Here is a 16,266-nt window from a genome sequence, read left to right as displayed (position 1 = left end):
GGGGCACAGCTAGGGACTATCTTCTGTCCGTATTTGATATCGTGTGGTATATGATACGCGAAGCGTGCACAAATCTGTGGGTTTGTCCAGCAGGTCTAGGGAGGTTCTTCTCCCCTCTACTCTGCCCTGGTGAGACCACACCTGGAATACTATGTCCAGTTTGGGGCTCCCTGGTTCAAGAGAGACAGAGACATGCTGGAGAGAGTCCAATGGAGGATGATTAGGGGACTTGATCACCTTCCCTATGAAGAGAGACTGAGAGACCTGGGGCTGTTTAGTCATGTTAAGAGAAGGCTGAGATGGGATTTGATCAATGTCTATAAATGTCTGAGGCGTGGGTGTCAAGCGGAGGAGGCCAATCTGTTTTCAGTGGCGTGCAGTTATAAGACAAGGAACAATAGGTACAAGCTTGAACACAGAAGGTTCACCTTAATATGAGGAGAAACTTCTTTACAATGAGGGTTAGAGAGTATTGGAGCAGGCTGCCCAGAGAGGTTGTGGAGTCTCCTTCTCTGGACACATTCAAAACCCACCTGGATGCATTCCTGTGCAGACTGCCCTAGGTAATCCTGCTTTGGCAGGGAGGTTGGACCCAATGGTCTCTGGAGGTCCCTTCCAACATCTAATGCACTGTGATATTGTGAAACTATTAGCTAAGAACAAAAAGTGATGCTGAACTTGATTCATTCATTCTGTTTATTTCCCAAGACCTCAGCCAGTCCTTTCCCATGAGCACAGAATGATCAATACACACACACGAGTCTCCAAACCACTTTTAAACAGCACCTAACTCCAGCATTGCCTGCTGCTGCACTCATTTCTGTACCTGCTTATCTCTAAGACTCTACAGAAGCTGGTTTTCACTCAGCCAGGCTCTCCACTCCTTTTGGATTGTCTTCTCTCATGAAAGATTAGTGGGTTTGTTCTGGTAAACTCGAGGAGTTTCATCTGGCCATTCTGAACATTGAAGCTCTTTGTAATGCCTCAGTGTTTTACTCAGACCCTCCCTGGCTTTGTGCAGAAGGAGCCTGGTGTGGTGGCACAGTAAGAAATGGACCCTGTGTGCCTGTGGCTTTGCAAAGTGGAATGTCACCCATGAAGATTCTCTGTGATGCTGTTTCACTTTCCATATTAAAGACAGGAACCCTATGAATTCGTGACATCTATTTTCCACCTCTTTGCACTTTATGCTTGGATGGTTTTGCTGTTTATGAAAATGTGAGGTCCAGATGAAATTTTTACCATTCTTAGGCCCTATTTTTTTTTACTGGTGTCTAATTAGGTAAGAACATAGACCACAATCTTTTTTCTTGTGGGATGAACTGTAAGTGTCTCTTATTCTTTTTCTACTTGGGCATCTACTTTCATGAAACTTGGGGGAGGGCTTAGTTGTCTTTAACAACTTTACCTTGCTGTGGAACTTGGGGGAAATGAGTATAGACTGAAAAATTCTGTGGGTGGGAGGCAAATGGAGCATGATGATGCATAGGAAACGCTGTATCACTGTGCTCAGGTTCTTGAATACTTGCCATTTAAGTGTTTAGAATGCATGGAAAAACTCAAATGATACCTTTTGAAATTCACTCCCATGCACCAGGAGCCAATTTTGAGATTAAAAAGAGACCTCAGTTGTGAGTTTTTTTAGTGAATGGCATCACTGTGCTAGACAGAGTGTGAAGCAAGCTCACCAATCAATTTCCTTTCAGATGAACTTTAAATGTCAAAGTGTCTCATGGCAGCTTGCAAGAGTTTGGGTTTCCATGTTTTGGAAACTACACTGAAAGTGACACTGCTCTGCTTTTGAAGAGCTGGTTAAATACCCTCTGAAAACCAGTAATGTAGTGAAAATACATTAGATTTCCTGGATTCTGACATCTTTGGAGGTGGAAATGGGAAAAGGAAGCATTCCACACAACACTGTGGATGCTGTGCATGGCTCATCCACTGTGATTAATTTCTGCCTGTATTTGTACAACCTTGAGGGGTTAATGAGATGATGCAATATTACTAAAGGTAGGCTTTAATTTCTATGTGTAAAGCAAACATGCCTAACATTAAAATCTGAACAGAAAAGCCAAGAAGCAGAATCCCATCAAACCTCTGCTAGCTGTACTCTGGGATTTTTCAATTCTATGCCTCTTCACAAAGCTCCTTTCTGATACCTCCTGGCTGTGGGTCAGGTCTGTCCAGCATTGAACCATCCCTATTGCCAGGATTTCCTGTAACTATTTCCCAGTAATTTTTATCTTCTTCAGCTTTATGGGAGTCCAGGTAAGTGTGACAAACCACTTCATATTCTTTGCCAAAATAAGACCTGCAAAGTCAAAGAGAAGGGGAAGGGCAGAGGGAATTAATACAATTATATATAAATATATATACACAAACCCAGCAAATCTGCATTGTTGGGGAACTGTTTAAGGCTTTCTCATGTTCTCATGGTTTATTCAAAGCACTACCATGCACTTGCAAATATCAGACCCTTGCAAGCCACTCAACAGCCTGCTTTGGCTCTAAGGAACAATTTAGGAATGCAAAATCCCAGGGCAATGCCACCTTCCCAAAGTGATGCCAAAGCAGCCCCATCAGTATGAGGCACTGCTACACCAGCTGCTTAGGTTCTCAGTGGCTGGAGAGCAGCCAAACAGAAAGGGACCTGGGGGTACTGATTGACAGCTGGCTGAACATGAGCCAGCAGTGTGCCCAGGTGGCAAAGAAGGCCAATGGCATCCTGGCCTGCATCAGGAATAGTGTGGCCAGCAGGAGAAGGGAAGTCATTGTGCTCCTGTACTCAGCATTGGTTAGGCCACACCTTCAGTCCTGTGTCCAGTTCTGGGCCCCTCAATTTAAGAAGGACATTGAGACTCTTGAACATGTCCAGAGGAGGGCAGTGAGGCTGGGGAGAGGTCTGGAGCACAGCCCTGTGAGGAGAGGCTGAGGGAGCTGGGGTTGATTAGCCTGGAGAAGAGAAGGCTCAGGGAAGACCTTATTGCTGTCTACACCTGAAGGGAGGTTGTAGCCCGGAGGGGGTTGGTCTCTTCTCCCAGGCAATCAGCACCAGAACAAGAGGACACAGTCTCAAGCTGTGCCAGGGGAGGTTTAGGCTGGAGGTGAGGAAAAAGTTCTTCCCAGAGAGAGTTGTTAGCCATTGGAATGTGCTGCCCGGGGAGGTGGTGGAGTCACCATCCCTGGAGGTGTTCAAGAGGAGCTTGGATGTGGCACTTGGTGCCATGGTTTAATAGTCAGGAGGTGTTGGGTGACAGGTTGGACTGGATGATCTTTGAGGTCTTTTCCAACCTTATTGATTCTATGATTTTTAACCGAGGAAGAGTCTAGCTACTCAGTAACTGCTTCAGCCTTAGATTTTCAGACTCTGTTTCATTCTGAAAACCCATGCACAAATTCCCAGACAGATGACAAAAAAGTAAAAAAAAAGCACCACTCAGACTGAGCTGAAGTGGCACCCAGCCCAGCCCAGCCACAAGAGAAAGCAGAATCTGCACCCTGTACTCTTTCCCATCTCCTCAATGTGTCCCTACAGCGTCTTTCTCCTTACAATAACTCAGTTGTAGGCTCAGTTGCTGTTCTTTTCCCTGTCATAATGAATTACATGTTGTGTCTGTGATGGGCTTTTAGATAGTGTCTTCAAATGTTCTGGGCAGACACAATTGTAACTGAAATTCAGGTTCCACTAGGAGCTGCCTGTGTTGAGCACTCAAAGGAAAAAAACCTAAGCTTCTTCACCATGAGAGTGGTGAAGCCCTGGAATGGGTTGTCCAGGGAGGTGGTTGAGGCCCCGTCCCTGGAGGTGTTTAAGACCAGGCTGGATGAGTCTCTGGCCAGCCTGATCTAGTTGGGGTGTCCCTGCCCATGGCAGGGGGGTTGGAACTAGATGATCCTTGTGGTCCCTTCCAACCCTGACTGATACTATGATACTATGATAACTCCTGATGTTGGCACACTATTATGCATGACCTTACCAGTTAGAAGTTATTACCTTGTCCAAAAGTTCCTCGGAACAGCTAAGCTGCGATTGGTGTGGCAATGAGTAATAATGATTTTAGAGTTTGCCTGGAATGAAACAGAGCCAAGAAGAGACACTTGACAGGTATTTTGGCACTGATTTTAATTCTCATTCAAATGAAATGCTCAGTGTAAAGCCTGCATCACTTTGTATCACTCTGAGACTGCTGTATATTTACAGTGAGATATGATGCAAGGGCTGGAGCACCTCTGTTATCAGGATAGGCTGAGGGAGTTGGGGTTGTTCAGCCTGGAGAAGACTCTGGGGGGACCTTAGAGCTGCCTTCCAACACCTGAAGGGGTCCTACAGGAAGGCTGCAGAGGGACTTTTCATGAGGGTGTCTAGAGACAGGACAAGGGGGAATGGTCTGAAGCTGAGGGAGAGTAGGTTTAGACTGGATCTGAGGAAGAGGTTCTTCAGTGCAAGGGTGGTGAAACTCTGGGCATAGGCTGCCCAGGGAGGATGTGGCTGCCTCCTGCCTGGGGGTGTTGAAGGCCGGGTTGGATGAGGCCTTGAGCAGCTGAGTCTAGCTGAGAGGTGTCCCTGCCGAAGGTAGGGAGGTTGGAGTAGATGATCTCACACTCAATTATCAGGGCTGTGACTGAAGAAAGCTGTCTTTGACAATCCCCTAATTTTGACTGTGTTGATCAGTGAGCTGATTCATATCCATTCATTACAGTTCAAGGCTGTAGAGGAGCGGCTGTATTTGTGAGATTTTGCTATACAGCCAGCACTGCAGGAAGGTTAGGAGCTTTGTGGAACAGGAAAACACTGCTTAGTGTATTTACAAAAGGTTGGAACCTGCCTGTGGAAATGCATCCACTTACCCAGATTCAGGAGTTCTTAATTAATCACAGCTCCTAATACTGGAAATGGAATTTAGTGCTCACAAGTCCTGAAAAGCAGATCCCAAGCCCTTCATCCTCACATGACAATGCTGACCTTACAAAAAATTCTGTTGAGTAAAACTGAGCAAACCCACCTAAGAATGACCAGCAGAGCCTAACAGCTACACGCCCTGGCTAACGAGATTGATCCTTCTCTCTTCCCCCTTCCAAAAGTCACAGGTCAGAACTGTCAGAACTTACATAAGTAAGTTCTAAGTGCTCCACCACTGTTTCAATTCAACCTTTGTAACATTTTCTACAGCTCTAATTTCTTACAGGCACTGGAAGTCCTTCGTGCTCAAGGCGCAGCTGTGGATCCCAGAAGGCAGCTTGCCAGCAAGTCAGATAGGACATCTCCTCTGTCAGAAACACTTGCTGAAGGTGAGATTTTTTAGCAAATCTCAGAAATGATTTATGGTCACTTGCTAGATATAACTGTAAAGAAAAAAAACTATATGTTAAGAACAGTATAAATACAAACCCACATTTTTTTCTCTCTGCTCCTGAAAATATCCATCTGCCAAGCTGAAGCCACACACAGCAAACCCACAACACAGCTTCTCTACCCTTGATAAGGTCATTCAGCAGCTACTCTGTATGCAGACCGAAGAATCCCAACTTTACATTGACTTTACATTCCAAAGATTCTCTCTCACCAAAGTGGTGGCTGAGAGGGAGAAATGTCTGCAAAGCTGTGGCAATTTCTTTTAAGTGTGTGTGTAACATGGAATATCTCATTTGCTTCTAACTGGCAGAGGGAAGCAGCAGCAACATTTAATAGACCTCTTCTCAGAATGATAGTTTATTACTTTATATACCTACTACAGATTTATCTTCACAAGAAATGAAATCTTCTCATTTTGGATCTATGTAAAGTAAAACAAAAATGAAAACAAATCATCTTCTAATGATGAATTCTTTCATGATTCACAAGGTAACTTAAATTTCCTTTTTTTCCTTTTCTTCTTCTAACATCTCCTTCATCCAGTCCCTCTGGCTGACAGCCCCCTTGGCCTGCACACCTGATCTCAGGCCACCTGCACAAAGGCCATGAACAGGTATTGTTTCTCTCAATTTATGAATGATTCTGAATCTGTCCTGGAAAGCTAAGGTGCTGAACCCCTGTACAGCTTTACTCATAGCACAGGATCAGTATGAGCTGCCATTTCCATTTGCAACTGTATTGCCTTACCATTTGGTCAGAAAAGCCTCCTCTTGTCCCAAGACCAAATTTTTGCCCAAATCTAATAGGCTCTTCCACTGCACCTCCAGCCACACTGTTGAGAGTGTGAAAAGGGGAAAAAAGGAGCCAGTCAATTGATCAGCTTTATTATTCTTTGTTGTTGTTGTTTTGATCTGATGTTTTATTAGAATACTAAGTGGTATTGGGCCACGTTTTGTGTTCTGCAGCTGAAACATGGCCTTCATTTTACCAAATGCTAGTGAATTCACTTCTGCTTTCACACCACTTCTAAGATGATTTAAACTTCCTTGGGATGATTGACAGTAATAGGTAGAGCAGAATCAAGCTTAATGTGTGACCCAAGTTAAAAATCTCTTTATTAATCTTAATTAATCTTACTCAAATTCCCTTGTATACTAGCAAGCTTCATTGCATGTTTCTCACATTCAAATGATCAGCTTTATTATTCTTTGTTGTTGTTGATTTGATCTGATGTTTTACAAGAATACTAAGTGATATGAGGCCATGTTTTGTATTCTGCAACTGAACCATGGCCTGCAGTTTACCAAATGCTAGTGAACTCACTTCTGCTTTCACACCACTTCTAAGATGATTTAAACTTCCTTGGGATGATTGACAGTAATAGGTAGAGCAGAATCAAGCTTAATGTGTGACCCAAGTTAAAAATCTCTTTATTAATCTTAATTAATCTTACTCAAATTCCCTTGTATACTAGCAAGCTTTATTGCCTGTTTCTCACAAGCAGATACTGCAAGCTAAAAGAGTTAACTGAAGTCAATTTACTGGATTAAAACCGACCAAACAAAACCGAATCAACCCAAAAGGTTCATAAAGGCTCAAACCTTAAAATATGGAAAGTATTTCGGCGCACAGGGTCCACACCCTGGACTGCGCTGACTCCGCCGGGGGGCCGCAGCGGTGCGGCCGAATAAAGGTAGCTGTCATCCAGGGGCAGTGCCAGCGCCAGGCTGCCGCACGCCCCCGGGTCACGTTCCACCGGCGCCGCCGGGGCTGGGTTCAGCAGCAGCACGGCGTCTCCGAAGTGAACGAATCCGTCCTTGGATACTGACAGCTCTGTCTGAATTCAAACGTACAGAATGAGCTCAACCTCATACCAGCAGTATTTCAGCACAGAAGATGCTTATCCCGCAGCCCTCTTAACGCGTAAAGAACACTGTGCCGTGGCTATGCCGTTCTGTGTGGAGCCGCGAAGGATTGACGCAATCTTCCTTAAGCAATTACCTTCTGTAAAAGATTCTCTTGCAGGCTGTTTATTTTCTGCACCAGCAGTTCTCCGCGTTCTCTCTTAAGCATGAAGTCCCTCAGGCGTTCCTGCTTGCAGAGAGAGGGGGCAGACGCGTTACCCGGCGCCCACAGCCGCAGCTTCAAACATTCGGGGGAGCTCCGGCAGGCGGAGAGGGGACAAGCGCGACCGCCCGGCGCCTATGGACAGCGGGGTACAGCCGTACCTCCTCCAGCTGCGCCTCCTCTCTCCAGTTGCCGATGAGCACCCTGGGCCTGCGGCCGGCCATGGCTGCGAGACGCCGCCGTCGCCATGGCGATCACCGGGCTCGCGATTAGCCAGCGACTGCGGCGGCGGAGCGCAGCCTGCCAATGAGCGGCGGCGAGCGGGACGGAGCGGGGCGGGCTCTGCATGAAAGCCGAGGGAGGGAGCGGGGTGGGGTGGTGAGCGGGGGCAGCCCGAGGGGCACAGTGCAGGCGACGTTAAAAGCGCCTCATGCAAGAGGCTGCAGCGTCTTGGGCATGCCCGCGGGGTGGGGGTAGTGCCAGAACGGGCGGACGGTAGCGAGCGGAAGGTACCTACCTGCTAGACCGAGATGTAGCAGCAGCAGCAGCAGGCACAAGTGAGACTCTGCACAACCTAACAGCTCCTGGAGCAGCTCCTTCTCTTCCGCTGTGCCCCTTGTCTCCTGCAGCCATGTGCTGAGAGGGCAGCATCTCTGCCCCTCTTCACACCTGGCTGAGGAGCCATTGTAGGTGAAAATACTTCTGTACCTGGTCCAGCTGTATGACGGTACAGCTGCATGATGGTACAGCTGCACCAGGGCAAGATGCTGAAATTCTACAATTTGAGTCGAGCTGCAGCTTTAGCGTGGGGCTTTCTTTATAGTCCAGTGGCTTTTCCTCCTCTGTACTGGTCAAGATGTATCAGTTCAATGCAACAACTGATCTCCTGCCATTAACACTACAGTGTTGCTGCATAATATCAATTGTAGACGCGTAGAATTATTTGTGTTGGACGAGACCTTAAAGAGCATCAAGTTCCAACCCTCAGCCATGGACAGGGATGCCTCCCACTAGACCAGGTTGCTTAAACCCTCATCCAGCTTGGCCTTGAACACTTCCAGGGATGGGACATCCACAACTTTTCTGGATAACCTGTTCCATTGCCTCACCAGCCTCATGGGGAAGAATTAATTCCTTAAATCTAGTCTGAGGGGTTGTATTAGGTGAATGTTTTGGAAACAAATGTTTACATTTATTGTCGTTTTCGTTTTGAAATCTGCTCCACCAAGGCAGGCTCAGTATGCTGTTTGCTTCCCAGACAGATCAAGAGAATGGTTTTCAGCGCTGTTGTAGACCCTTAAACGGACCATTTAATCCCTTTGCAACTGCAGTGGTATTCTTGCAAGCTTACCGTTGTAACGTTTCGGTGCTGCACAACTTAAAAGGCTTAACAGAAAATGTTTGCTGTATGGACAGTTGGGCTGCGTGTTATCATTGGCCAGTTTTGACAACCACTCACACCAAACCTCATCCTTTTGCCTTTGTTTTCGCAAACCCAGAAGTCGTCGCACAAGTTCTTCAGACCAGCGCAGCTCTTCGGAGCCCCGACCACAGCCCTGCGGTGCTCCAACAGCACCACCTCGTGGTCAACTCAGCTAAGTGACGCTCGCCTGCGCCGAGCCCTGCCAGAGCCAATCCTGGAATTACCGAAGATGGGAAAGAAACTTTGTTTATCTTGGCCCAATATCGAAAGCCAAACAAATTGTGGACTAATCAGATGTGCTTTGAAATCCGAAATGTCTTCAGAAACAAAAAATGGGTGTAATTATTTCCCTGTGTTGGCAGTCAGTTCTATTAAGCACTTAAGAGGCGTTCATGCTTTTCACAGAGCTGAGGTGTTGATTAGGCTGACTGGTTAATCACACCTATATGCAAATGATAACATGGATTTAACACTGCATCACGTATTGGAACCTAAACTATTTACTTCTGTTTCTTTCAATGTGCAATGGCTAGGAAGTTTCAAATCTCTTTAGTTTTCTTTTGTTTCAGAATTAAATCAATATGCATTAATAAATCATTGATATAAACCAATGTATTCTACTCAGCTCTGTTATTAAGAACACATCAACTCTATCTTGCTGTGCATGTAGCTAATATATGGAATTCACTCTAAACTTGCATAGTTTTGTAGCCTTATGCACCATCTGGACTTAGTTACAGATTTTCATGCAATTAGACAGAAAGAAGTCTTTATACTCAGAATGAAACTGTCTGAAGAAATATTTCCCTGCACCTCTTTGTAGATTTAGAGAATCACAGAATCATTTTGGCTGGAAAAGAACTTTAAGATCATCAAGTCCAGCCATCATCCTTGTGTGTTGTGCCTGTTCTTGTCACCTGAAAGGCTTTGCTTTTGAATTGCAGTATTCCATGCAAACAAACAAAAAGAGGTTTCTGTGAATGGTGTAATAAAGGGAGCAGTTTTCCTTCAGAACAGGCTACAGGTCTGTTCAACTCTGCTCAGGTTCCTTTTGAGCAGATATAATCTGTATTTACTCCTGACAGTTGGCTGCATTATTGAATGGTGTGAGAGAAAGCTGTACTTGTGAAAAAACTTGTCTGTGTTTTGTTTACCTGGGCTTGAAGGTAACTGTGGTTTACTGGAAACATTAGCATTGCCCTTCTCATCTTTAACCCTTTGTTAAATCAAATGACAGGCAGTGTATTTCCAGAGATGACTTCTTTACTGTTCTCTTTTCTCTTTTTCAGTGAAAGAGAGCAAGGTGCCTGAGAAGATCCAAGATACCAGACAGACCTGGCTGAGCCACGAGTTGACATAAAGGGCTGGTTAGGCTCTTTACTGCCTTAAGATCAGTAGTCTGTGAGATGGAGCCTGGTTAAAACACTTGACTGCAGAAGTGCACTGGTGCCTATTAGTAGTACCAGTGTCACAGTTCGGTCACATCTGGCAGAGAGGACAAGCTCTGAATGGGTGAGAACATCAACATTAAGTCCAAGAAAAAGGTATGTCATCTTCACTGAGGGGAAGTGGCAGAGCAGTAAGTTTTTCTGTGACCTCTTCCATTCGTGTGTCATCTTATTTCATGGTGAAACACTGGTTTTTTCACTCATGTGCCTGCTGCTTGTCAAGGTATGGAATTCTATTCATACTGAACAAACCCCACACACATAATGCTTCATCACACGCAGGCTGGATGAGAATATTTTTAACACCTGCATTTAATGGCTGGGGAAAGTATCTCTGTGGGGTGTTTTTTTCCTGAGTCCTTCTATTTTTTTTCCTGCTGGAAGTCAGAAATGTGACCAATCTGACTAACATAACTAAGTGCACAGGAGTGAAGCATGTTCTCTGGGACAATTGGTCTCCTTTCATTTTGTTATTTCACGCTAAGATTATTCTGACACGTGCTATGAATCAGAGCACAGCTATCATTTTTCTTTGCTGTTATTAGCTTTCTGGCTATTAAAATGATTAATCTGCTAGTTAATGATATAACTCAGTTTCTCATTCTAACCTGTTCCCCAAACACTGATCTGTTCACAGCACAGAACATCTATTAGTGATAGGTAGATAGTGATAGTGATCACATCTATTAGTGATAAGACTAGGGGGAATGAAATGAAGCTGGAGGTGGGGAGATTCAGGCTAGATGTGAGGAGGAAGTTCTTCACCATGAGAGTGGTGAAACCCTGGAATGGGTTGTCCAGGGAGGTGGTCGAGGCCCCGTCCCTGGAGGTGTTTAAGACCAGGCTGGATGAGGCTCTGGCCAGGCTGATCTAGTGTGGGGTGTCCCTGCCCATGGCAGGGGGGTTGGAACTAGATGATCCTTGTGGTCCCTTCCAACCCTGACTGATAATATGATACTATGATACAGAAGGAACTCAGCAGTTTATAGGATAAGGTTTGGGGACTGATTTTCTGCCAGGATCCTGTGCTGATGTCTCCCATTTTGGCTGTGAATTTCAGTGTGGAGTTTTCCTGTACTGCTTGTTGCTGAGGAGCAATCAACCTGTCCATACTATAGTAGTTTCTGAAATGTGTTAAACCATTAAAAGAGACCACAGTCTACCTTCTACAGGAAAGGGGAGAAGGATGCTCACGTGCTGACTGGCAGTAAGTTGCCACATAAGTAGGAAGACAAGTGGATATTTTCCTGATATTGTCATAGAATCAATAAGGTTGGAAAAGATTTTAAAGATCATCAAGTCCAACCTGCCGCCCAAGACTTCGTGACTACTAAACCATGGCACCAAGTGCCATGTCCAATCCCTTTTTGAGCACCTCCAGGGATAGTGACTCCACCACCTCCCTGGTTGAAGACATCCAGAGGTGCTGTGGTTGCCCATGTGGTGTTTTATAACCAAAAGATTCTGCTAGAGAAAGAGGGAAGGGGGAGAGGATCATTTGCAATGTGTTTAGGACCACCAAACACTTGCCTGATAAAGTTTGGATTGAGTTACCCACATCTCCCTGGCATTTTCATTATACTGGTCTCTGAGACTTGCACAAAGATTGCTTTTATGAGTAATGGTTGTCCAATAGAACATTTTCTCCTCACATTGAGCTATTTCATCATGACTGGGCAGGCTGCCTATTAGAAGAGTTTTATCCTGGGCCTGGCTGACTCTCATTCAAGAGGTGTGCTTGAAAGACTCCCTGGAGCTCTGAACTTCTCTGAATGATGTTGTCATTTCCAGACCAGTGACTTATGAAAAGAATATAGAAATGTTAAAGCATGTCTCCAAGGAATAACCTTGCATTGTGCAAAGAGCTTTGGTTTCACTCTGGAGAAGCTAGAATGCTTTCATTGGTTAAGAAATAGCTTAGCTTGCTAGACCAGGCAGGACCACTGTTAACCAAGCTGTATTTCTGCTTGTCTTTATCTTCACATGATTGTGCAGGATGCATGGGTACCCCCAGGCAATTCATAAATCCTGGGTTTGTTAAGCTATGGAGTTGTTTGGCCAAGGTGTCGTGGCCAGAACAATGAGACTGGCCATGCCACTGGCTAGGTGACAGTTTTATATCACATTTTCAGTATTTAATCTACATGGTATGATCTCAGCTGACTTCTTTTAAGTAATGCTTCCCCAGGAGCTACTGGAAGAGGTTCCTCTTGAGTGATGTTCCACCCTACTTCCAATATATGGAGTGCATTGCATTTGCTGAGCTGCAAAGTTCTGTCCTCACCCACAGGCACTGACAGAAAATCGTTGTGGGCGAGGCGTGGTCCTGTTTATAATGGGTGGAAATCAGGTCACACTCTCTCTTGTTTACTGATCTGTTTAAACTTTGGTTTCCATGAATACTCGTGCTTGAGATTCTGAAATTTGCTTTTTGTTAGCAATTTTGGTATAAAAACTAAGAATGTGATTGCCTGTAGGGGAAAAAATGGCCCAAACTCCATGACGTTAGCTGCCTGCCTCTGGGGGCTGTTCCAGCATGCTGCCCTGCAGTGTCAGCCTACAGCCCCTCAAACAGAAAACCAACAACTCTGCATGACCTCTTCTGAACCCAGACCAGTCTCTTTCTCCCCACTTCAGGGCCAGCTACACACAGTGCATATGGCTGTCTTAGCTGCCCTCTGCAGCCTTGCCTGCTGCTCCTCCTTACCTTCTGCTGTGAACTGTCGGAGTGCATCAGGCATGGCCCTGCTATCTCAATGCTTTCCATTTGGATTTTCCTTCCCTTTGATGATAGTGCTAAGGCAGCAAACAGTCTGTTCCCTTAGTTTTCCATAGTGGAAATAAATGCTTCAGTCTTCTGAAGCACAGCAACAACAAAGATGTGGCAGCCTACCTGCACACCTTTGCTACCTGTGCTTGGTAGGAGCTGCATCCCATTGGACCCACAGCAGAAGGTTATCTGTGGGAGATAATGTACAGAGAGAAAGAGATGGCAGAGAGCAGAGCACTTTGGTTTTGTTCAGCTCAATCTGTGTGTTGCACAAACTGAACCGCTGAGGAACAGGAAGAGAAACTGGCTTACATATGTCTGCATAGAGCATGAACCAGTTAAATAGCCCTGGCATAACAAAAAGGAACATGAGGAGGATCCTTTGTCCTGAGGGGGAAAGAACATGTGTATTGTAATTGTTCTGAACGCTTTCTGCCACCATTCTGCTATTTATGGCTGCAGTTTGGATGACCTTATTCTGGCACTGTATTTATATCAGACAGCACGGCCCACAGAAAATATTTTATATGTCTGAAGAGCCTGGCAACTGTTCCAGTTTGAGACTCTGGACATTTTGGTATTTCTTTATTGGTACTGCTTAGTAAAATAGCACTTTTTAGTTGGCAGTGTTCTCTGAGCTGCAGGAGACAAACTGTATTTCAGGGTAACGCTGAGGACTTAAGGAACAGAGCACAGAGTAATAAATGCCACGGTTACTGTAGTGGTCACTGCAATGCTCAGGGTGTGTGCTAGTGCCAGAGCAGCCATCCTCTGAACACCTCTTCCGGGGGGAAATCACTTTCTTGCCGAAATAACTTTCAGCTTTTGGTGTTCTCCTGCTTGCTCTTCTCAGTGGAGCGGAATGATACAGAATTGGCCATTTTCCTCCAAGTTTTACCTGAATTGGCCTGAAAAACAAACAAACCAAAAAAAAACAGCGCCTGGATTAGTGTAAAAACAAAGGAAGGGAGGCAGAATGTTTGTTCCCAGGGCCAGTACCTGGGCTGTGAGAGGAGAGCTGCTGCGCCGGTGCCCGCAGGGCTCACCCAGCGCTCCACCAGAGGGGGTGTACTGCAAAGGCAGCGCCGGAGCTGCGCGTCTGGCTCAGGTGCAGGGAGCCCTAAGGCTCATTTCAGAGCGAGATGTGTTTGAAATGTGTCATTTACCTGCAGCTTCCCTTCCTCCTTCAGCAGGGTCTCCGGCAACAGAAAGCTGATTTCAGTAATACCTGCAGAAGTAAGTAGAAGGTATGGGTACGCTGTGAAGATCAAGGGCCTTGTGCATTGCCATCATTTATGCTTTGAGAGCCCATCTAAGAGGGAGGAGACAGACATTCAAATGAACACACAGAGTTGTCCTAACCCATACAATCTGTTCATTTCCTCCATAGTCCTAAAAAAGAAAACCCTCTTTTAATCTAGGTAGAAGTTACTGAGGAGTAAGTAAGATCAAATAAACGCAGAAGTTTCAGGACTATTTAGCTTTTAAACTGGTGCCTTCACATGGAAAGTGAAACTCCAATTATATTTGAGCACCCTTAATCAGAATTAACTGCAGGAAACAAGAAATAAAAGGACAGAGTTGGTGATGCAAGAACTAATGGGCCGTGGACAGTGAGAGAAAAGCTGACAGGGTTTTCTTCTTGTTGCAGTGCACCACTGCTGTGGAGGGGTCTCAGATCTGTGTAAGATAAGAGTCAGAGAGGGAAGACAACTACATTTCCCTCCATTGTACCTACTCTTTTGACATTCAGAATTGTTCTCTGTCTTACAGAAGCCATGTGGGGATGGAGCTCTCTCTGGAGAACAATCACTACCTCCACAAAGGTCTTTTCAATCTCTGCTGATGCTGGCAGCACTCTTTGCAGACAGAGCAGCAGTGGTGACTCACAGAAGCCTGCCTTGATTCCCCATGATGTAACAAGGTATGGAAAGGATCCAGGAGGATCAGTTCTGAGGTACGTTTCTAAATGAAGGCAGCTGTGTGAGAATGCAAATCCCAAGGCTTAAGAGTACAAATGTGCAGGCATGGTGATGATTAAGGCTTTTATATCAAAATACTGATGAATGTGCAAAATATGAAGCATCAAAGAACTGGATAAGTTATCAAAGAAGTTTCATGTGGTAACTTGGACCATTTGTGCATGGTATGACCTCCAGAAACTGAGAATTAATTCAGAGAGGAGGAAGCTGAAGTAACTTTGGGAGACCAGCTGGATCTGAACACTGGCAGTAAGGAGAGGGGGGAAAGTTTACCTTAGTTGATGGAGGAATAAATGGCATCCTTCTAATTCTTTCAGACTCAGGGCTTGAAGGAAAAATCAGATCTGAGCCTTTGATCCTGGTTGATAAGGAGCACAATGGTGTTAGCATGACACACAGGGAAGCTTTGCAATGAACAGAAATTTTCCTTGCCTCCTGCTCTCTTTTCTGGCATTATTCTGCTCCTCTCAAATTCCATTTGAGTTACTTTTACTGCCTCCCAAATTGTTTTCTTCACTCATTTTGTTTCTTTTTCTTAATCCTGTATCTCATGGGATCCACCAAGGCTGCTTAGTCCCTTGAGAGTTCACGAGCACTTCAGATGAGATTCTACTCTTGGAGGCATTTTTACTGAGAACAACTCCTACAGGTGCATGCTGAACACCATACAGATTCCTGTTACTGTATCCATTATTATTTGCAACCACTGCTCTCTTTTCCTCTCCTCTTGTGCCTGTTAGACCCTGTCTAAAATAGAGACCACAACAGAATGCAGGGACATTGCCTCACTCTGTTCTGAAGGGCATATTGAAAATCCTGAGATTCCTTGTATATTTTCTGTAAATCCATACCATTTGGGAGGATATTTTTAACACCATTTCTGGAGCAAGTGTCTTCTGCTGTGCACTCAGACTGCAGGTTGTAAAGAATGAGAGAGACTAAAAGGAGCAGTGAGCTGTGGGAGTTAGCTGTGGCCTCTCACAAGCTGCAAATACATCCCATGGCTGGCTGAAGTCTGGCTAGTTTGACTCCTAACATGATCACATACTTTCCCACTTTCAGTAAAAGTCTTTCTATTCTAAAGTCTGCACTGACTTACAGTCATGGTCTTTAAATGTGGTTTTCTTCCCCAAAAATGTTTGTGAAGCCTGGCCATAAAAACCCAACCAACCAAACAAAAAACCCCAACAACAACCACCACCAACCAACCAGACAAACAAACA

General features: G+C 45.1%; 1 protein-coding gene across 2 annotated transcripts; it reads right to left on the bottom strand.

Moving 5' to 3' along the window:
- Positions 1–701: 701 nt before the first annotated feature.
- On the bottom strand, positions 702–7,668 carry CFAP161 (cilia and flagella associated protein 161). 2 transcript variants are annotated; one of them, XM_068143453.1, is made up of 7 exons: positions 7,582–7,668; positions 7,355–7,447; positions 6,955–7,190; positions 6,101–6,185; positions 5,185–5,343; positions 3,995–4,068; positions 702–2,314 (listed from the first exon to the last, which is right to left on the bottom strand). In XM_068143453.1, the coding sequence occupies exons 1-7, from the start codon at positions 7,642–7,644 to the stop codon at positions 2,131–2,133; spliced, it is 894 nt and encodes a 297-aa protein (XP_067999554.1). In that variant the 5' UTR covers positions 7,645–7,668; the 3' UTR covers positions 702–2,130. The 2 variants fall into 2 exon arrangements, with proteins under 2 accessions (XP_067999554.1, XP_067999555.1); XM_068143454.1 differs by having other exon boundaries at positions 7,355–7,444.
- Positions 7,669–16,266: the final 8,598 nt, after the last annotated feature.

The sequence above is a fragment of the Melanerpes formicivorus genome, unplaced genomic scaffold (assembly GCF_026170545.1).
Source record: "Melanerpes formicivorus ecotype bairdi unplaced genomic scaffold, bMelFor1.0.p_v2 SCAF_10, whole genome shotgun sequence".
NCBI classification, from domain to species: domain Eukaryota; kingdom Metazoa; phylum Chordata; class Aves; order Piciformes; family Picidae; genus Melanerpes; species Melanerpes formicivorus.
Note: the sequence above shows the minus strand (reverse complement) of the source record. Positions and strands in the feature narration are given on the sequence as shown.

What these genes read in the sequence shown, in the direction of transcription:
- CFAP161 (XM_068143453.1), bottom strand. Translation starts at nt 7,644, where the DNA reads ATGGCCGGCCGCAGGCCCAGGGTGCTCATCGGCAACTGGAGAGAGGAG. An exon ending in AGGAGGCGCAGCTGGAGGAG is followed by an intron (nt 7,448 to 7,581) that starts GTACGGCTGTAC and finishes TCTCTCTGCAAG; the next exon opens with CAGGAACGCCTGAGGGACTT. An exon ending in AAGAGAATCTTTTACAGAAG is followed by an intron (nt 7,191 to 7,354) that starts GTAATTGCTTAA and finishes GTTTGAATTCAG; the next exon opens with ACAGAGCTGTCAGTATCCAA.